At 38.7% G+C, this 6,226-nt stretch overlaps 1 protein-coding gene across 1 annotated transcript; it reads left to right on the forward strand.

Moving 5' to 3' along the window:
• Positions 1-222: 222 nt before the first annotated feature.
• pus7l (pseudouridine synthase 7 like) lies at positions 223-5,567 on the forward strand. The gene is made up of 8 exons (XM_055191096.2): positions 223-1,264; positions 1,343-1,502; positions 3,050-3,245; positions 3,325-3,423; positions 3,499-3,580; positions 4,610-4,905; positions 5,000-5,053; positions 5,127-5,567. Exons 1-8 carry the CDS (start codon positions 505-507, stop codon positions 5,430-5,432), a joined length of 1,953 nt encoding a protein of 650 aa, XP_055047071.2. The 5' UTR covers positions 223-504; the 3' UTR covers positions 5,433-5,567.
• Positions 5,568-6,226: the final 659 nt, after the last annotated feature.

Below are 6,226 nucleotides of genomic sequence, written 5' to 3' on the forward strand. Positions count from 1 at the left end.
TTCTGAAGGATGCAGCCTTCTGTTTCAGAAACGGCCACTGTGTGTCAAAACAAAAGTCTCCATTTTGACTTATGTTGTCGTTATGATTGTCTTCCAACATTCACGAAAGAGCCAAGTATAATCTTCTACTAATATCAAAGAATATAGAAGACGTTTATATGTTATTTTCTAATATTCAACTGACATCTAAAAACGGTGCTGCGCCTTTAAGAACACGCCGAGCTGTAGTAGCACGTGCAGCGGAAGTACTGAAGCCAAACAAATGCCACACGCGCGTGAGTAACTGCACTGTTTCCTTACAGCTTGTATGTGTATTTTTCCAAGTTAAATTCCTATTTTGAGCAACGTGATAGTATTAAATGTCCCATTAAAACGAAAATGAGTAATTTTACGTGTAGCCGTTTGAGACGCACGTTGTAGATTGTTACGTTAGTTCGCGTAATCGGTTCACATTAAAATGTTTCCAAAACTAAAAAAGTGAGTTTTTTAGGTTACGAGCTGAATATGGAGAAGGAGGCTTTGTCGTGCTTTATTTCAGACCATGAAGGTTTCCATGGGACTATTAAAATCTCACCCCAAGACTTTGTTGTTACTGAGATGGACATCAATGGACAGCTCGTTACAAATCCTAACATTGAGGAAACGCACACAAAAATACCGCGTCAAGCTACAAATAAAGGAGGTGTTAAGTCTAAACGACCTGAACTGAATGACATTGACACTTTTAACCAGGACTGCTTTGATTTGAATGTTATCCTCGGTCTGTCTGTGAATAAAGAGTTGGAGAATTTCACTAACAAAATAAGACTGGGAACCAGTCCAAGTAATGGCAAACAGGAGAACATGGAGTTCTCATTGGGTACTTTTCCTGACAAGAACCTCAGAGCTGTTGTCCACAAAGCGGTACGACACACCTACCCCTTCCTTCAGACGGTCACAAACCAATCAGAGATTCGTGTACGAGAGGACCAGGACTTCAAGGAGCTCTCCAAATTATCCTCCGAAGGAGAGGCCGAGGACTTCTTCAGGTTCATGGATGCTAAAGTACCCGGCTCTGCGTTCACCTTCCTGCCCGATGAGAGCAAGGAGCACCGGACAACAGTTCACCATTTTGTCAGCAGACGTTTCGGGAAGCTCGTAGAGACGAAGAGCTTCACCGACCAGAAGAAGACCTCCATTACTGTGAGGCTTAGGGAGAGAAACAAGCAATCCAAGAAGAGGACGATAACAGATTGTCAAGAGGAAGACGTGACATTATACACAGGTGAGCAGAGACTGGTCATCACGTGGGTCTTATTAATCCAAACCTAAACTCAACTATGGTTGTCCTCTTTCCCTTCAGCTTTCACACTGCAAAAAGACAACTTGGAGACTTTGGAGGCCATCAGCTACATGGCCGTGGTGCTTGATGTGCTTCCATCTGATTTTACCTACGCAGGAATCAAAGACAAGAGGGCAGTCACCTACCAGGCCATGGTGGTGAAAAAGATCTCTCCAGAGCAGTAAATACATGATATACAGATTACGGGTCGACCGATTATCAGCGCAGATATTAAGCATTTTTGGCACTTACCACTCTGTGCAATGTCTGCACATTATGAAATTACAGTCGCAAACAAATGTTGGTAAACGTGGACCTTCTACAAGCACATTTGTCGTCATTTTACAAATTAATTGTCTGTTTTTATTGCTTTGACATTTAATTCTCATAAATTTTGTTTGTTTGTTCATGAAATACTTTTCACACATTGTTGTGTTTATTTAAATTAAATATTTTGCATGGTTTCCCAGGTGAAAAAGTAGTACACTTCCATAGTGTACTTAAAGTGCTTTATTTTCGCACACTAATTTTGTACTTACTATACTAAAAATTCATCTTTACTACTTTTTAAGATGTATTTAAAGGAATAGTCTACTCATTTTCAATATTAAAATATGTTATTACCTTAACTAAGAATTGTTGATACATCCCTCTATCATCTGTGTGCGTGCACGTAAGCACTGGAGCGCGCTGCGACGCTTCGATAGCATTTAGCTTAGCCCCATTCATTCAATGGTACCAATCAGAGATAAAGTTAGAAGTGACCAAACACATCAACGTTTTTCCTATTTAAGATGAGTAGTTATACGAGCAAGTTTGGTGGCACAAAACAAAACGTAGCGCTTCTCCAAGCGGACCCAAAAGAGGAACTATACTTTACGGCGTAACAGCACTCCTGGGAGTACTTCGACTCGCCTGAAAAGTCCGCTCCCCTTCTCCCTCTCATAATGGGAGAGGGAGGGTGTTACTGCGCCGAGTCCAAGTACTCCCAAAAGTGCTATTACGCCATAAAATGTAGCTCCTCTTTTAAATCCACCAAACTTGCTCGTATAACATACTCGTCTTAAATAGGAAAAATGTTGATGTGTTTGGTCACTTCTAACTTTATCTCTAAATGGTACCATTGAATGAATGGGGCTAAGCTAAATGCTATCGAAGCGTCGCAGCGCGCTCCAGCGCTTACGTGCACGCACACAGATGATAGAGGGATGTATCAACAATTCTTAGTTAAGGTAATAACATATTTTAATATTGAAAATGAGTAGACTATTCCTTTAAGGAATGCCATCTGATACTGTCTCGTTTATACAGGCGCTGCAGCTCCCCCTTGTGTTTTTTAGATATACGTGCAATCATTTTGGTGATCTGATATCATGAGATGATTATATAATCATCTTGACAGCCCTAGCCTTACGACAAAAAACAACAACTAAAAGACACGGAGACATCAGTTGCATATTACATTTCCAAAGACATGCTTCCCGTTAGCCTTGAAAATGAGCGTTTTAAGAATCTTATTCGTGTATTTACCGTGCTAATTGCTGATAATTTCCACAATACATTTTTGGGCCCATATCGACCAGCCCTAGTTAGCGGTTTACTTGATCTGTAATTATCTGTACCGACAAAATTCTTAACATATCGGTCGACCCCTAATACAGATTTTGTCTTTTGGCCACCCTGCACAAACATTAGCTGTTTGTTGTTGACCATTTATTTTATTGTCAGGTTGCTGGAGAAGGTCTCAGAGTTTGAGAGGAGGGGAATTAAAATCTCACGTGTGCATCCCGTGTCTGAACCCCTCAAAATCGGGAGACTGCAGGGAAATCATTTTGATCTTGTAATAAGAGACCTGAAGCCTTATGGGAAACGTGAACTTGCGACGTTAGAAGAGCTTGTGCAAGAAGCGGTGGAAAATGTGAAGGTAAGAAGATTGATGTTTGTTCACCAGGGTTCACTAAATTTCACTTGCAGCACGCAATTACACTCCTTATTTTTTACAGAACCGAGGCTTTGTGAATTATTACGGACCCCAGCGATTTGGTAGCGGATCGTGCGTCCGAGCAGACCAAATAGGACTTGCACTTTTAAAGGAAGAAATGGTACATCATAATGCATTTCATGCATGTCTGTTCACAAGCGCTTTTTAATCTAAATATCTGCATGCATTTGTACAGGAGACTTCGGTTAGGCTGTTTTTCACCCCAGAGGATGGTGATGACCTCCAAAACAAGGCAAAGCAACATTTTCTCCTCACAGGTTTGAGCTCGACAGTTTCTGAATATCAATTTTGTGCCTATAAATAAATCCTCATGACTTATTTTTAACATTTTGGTCATATGAGTTCAAATCTCTATTATATAGAGATATGGATTGTGGGAAACATTATTTAATGCGCTACTTGCATTATTAACTCTTTCCCTGCCATTGACGAGTTATCTCATCAATTAAGAGAAAACATTTGCATAAAAAACATGTTCCTGATGAATTTTTGTGTTAATCTGCAATACCGTGATATCCACTAGATGAAAAACACTTACCCAATTTATGAAAAAAACTGAGTTTTGATAATCGTTCTGAATCTGATATTTAACTAAATTCCTTCATAAAAATGCAATTATTTCAGCTTTTTGCTAAAAAAATTATATTTTTAAAGAAAAATACCCATATTTAAGAGTTTATAAGCAACAAAAAAATTATAGATAGAATGGAAAGTTCTTTTTTTTTTTCGTTTTGTTTATTTTAGGGCTGTCAAAAGATTAATCGCGATTAATCGCATCCAAAATAAAAGTTTGTGTTTACATAACATATGTGTGTGTACGATGTATAATTATTATTTATATATAAAAACACACCCAATCATGTATATATTTAAGATTTTTTTTATATTTATATATAAAATATTTATATTTATACATAATATAAATTATATAAATGTATATACAGTATATAAATGCAAATATTTCTTAAATATATACCTGAAAGTGTGTGTATTTATATATACATATTATTTACACACAGTACACACACATATGTTATGTAAACACAAACTTTTATTATGGATGCGATTAATCGCGATTAATCTTTTGACAGCCCTAGTTTATTTGTATGATTATTGTTTGTTTGAAAGCAGAGGGTCTGTTCTTTCATTTGATATATTTTTATGTTTATATATTTTTAGAAGAAAATTTTCCTGGCAGGCATTTTGTGAAAATGCCGGGCAACTTTTCAAAAAATGGCTGGCGGGGATTGAGTTAAAAACCCCCGGTATGTATTGTCTCTCCTCAGGGAATGCCAAGGAGAGCTTGGCACTGATGCCAGCTTACAAAGCTCGAGAGCGGCTCATGCTGCGGGCACTCCATCGATATGGGAGCGGACGGGAAGGATGCATACGTGCCTGGCTCAGTTTGCCCCACAGCATGAGACTCTTTTACCTCCACTCCTATTGTAGCCGAGTGTGGAACGAAGCGGCGTCATGCAGACTACAAAAACTGGGCTTCAAGGCTGTTCGTGGAGATCTGGTGTGGTCTGGATCTGAAAAAGGACACAGCGACATGGCAGAAGAGGAACTGAATGCTACACAGGTTAGATGTAGTTTACACATCATGTGCACTATATTGTATTTTCTGACTGACCTTACAATTGTAATAATAGTTTTATTTCTATGTACTGCTGCAGGTTCACGTGGTGACGTCTGAAGAGGAGACGGATGGTGTTTTCTCATTAGACCAGGTGCTGTTTTCAACATTTTTCTTTTCTTGTAATGATCTCTGCTCCAATAAGCAGTCTCTTATGTCGTTTCCAGGTCATCCTTCCAATACCAGGAAATAGTGTCAAGTACCCGGAAAATCTGCTGGGCCGGTGGTATCAAGAAAGGTTGGCTCAGGACGGCTTGGGGTCGTGCCGTTTCAGAGTGACGCCGCTTAAACTCAACAACCCAGGATGTTATCGTCGTCTACTTGCAAAGCCACAGAACGTCACTTACGGCTTGCAGACCACGAGTCAGTCGGACGAGCCTCATGCGCCCAGTCTGTCGATAGCCTTCGACTTGGATGCTTCCTGTTACGCTACTGTGTGTCTGAGGGAGATTATGAAAAGTAATCTTTCATAGTTTAATTATGTTTATAAAGGATGCACACACAGACTCAATAAGCATTTTCATGGAATGGTCAGAAAATGTTGTGCCACAAGATGGCAGTGATGGGCTGTAAAAGGCAAATAATAAAAGCGTGTTGGTTGAAGTGTTTATTCTGGGGTTTTGTTGGACTTGTGATGCATCCCACATTGACCACATTGTTACTCCGTCTTCAAGCAGGCCATACATCTCCAGACACCACATTGTTATTTCATCTTTGAGCAGACCAGTGTGGTGAGATCCTGACCATCCGTCAGAGCTCACGAATATGAAGACGCTGCTCTTCAAATACTGTACACGTGAGTTTCTGATACAGGCCTATAAAGCTTGCCTGGCATCATTCAGATTAGGGCATTTTCATGCCACTGTATGAAAATGCATCAGATGATGACAGCTTTTTAACTGGTACATACAAGTAACAAATATTTACAACAATGGTAATATAATTTATTTTTTAAATTAACCCGGCTGATGTTACCTAAAATTATAGAGAATAAAGTCATTTTCAAATTTATCACTGAACCATAAGACTAAATGTCTTTATTTTAATAAATTAGTTTAGTATGCACTTTAATGATGTACATAGAATTAGCATGTATTCCTCTAGTATTACAATCCTAAAACTCATTTAACTGCAAAAATAACAGCTGTATAAAGGTTATTTTACATAATATTTAAATAAATAAAGATTCACTTGCAGTACTGGTTGTATTAGACAGAGTTTAAAGGCATAGTTCACCAAAATAATGAAAATTCTATCATTGTTTATT

This window comes from Misgurnus anguillicaudatus, chromosome 1 (genome assembly GCF_027580225.2).
Source record: "Misgurnus anguillicaudatus chromosome 1, ASM2758022v2, whole genome shotgun sequence".
In the NCBI taxonomy this organism is placed as follows: domain Eukaryota; kingdom Metazoa; phylum Chordata; class Actinopteri; order Cypriniformes; family Cobitidae; genus Misgurnus; species Misgurnus anguillicaudatus.

What these genes read in the sequence shown, in the direction of transcription:
- pus7l (XM_055191096.2), top strand. Translation starts at nt 505, where the DNA reads ATGGAGAAGGAGGCTTTGTCGTGCTTTATTTCAGACCATGAAGGTTTC. An exon ending in AAAAAGATCTCTCCAGAGCA is followed by an intron (nt 1,503 to 3,049) that starts GTAAATACATGA and finishes TTTTATTGTCAG; the next exon opens with GTTGCTGGAGAAGGTCTCAG. An exon ending in GCAACATTTTCTCCTCACAG is followed by an intron (nt 3,581 to 4,609) that starts GTTTGAGCTCGA and finishes GTCTCTCCTCAG; the next exon opens with GGAATGCCAAGGAGAGCTTG.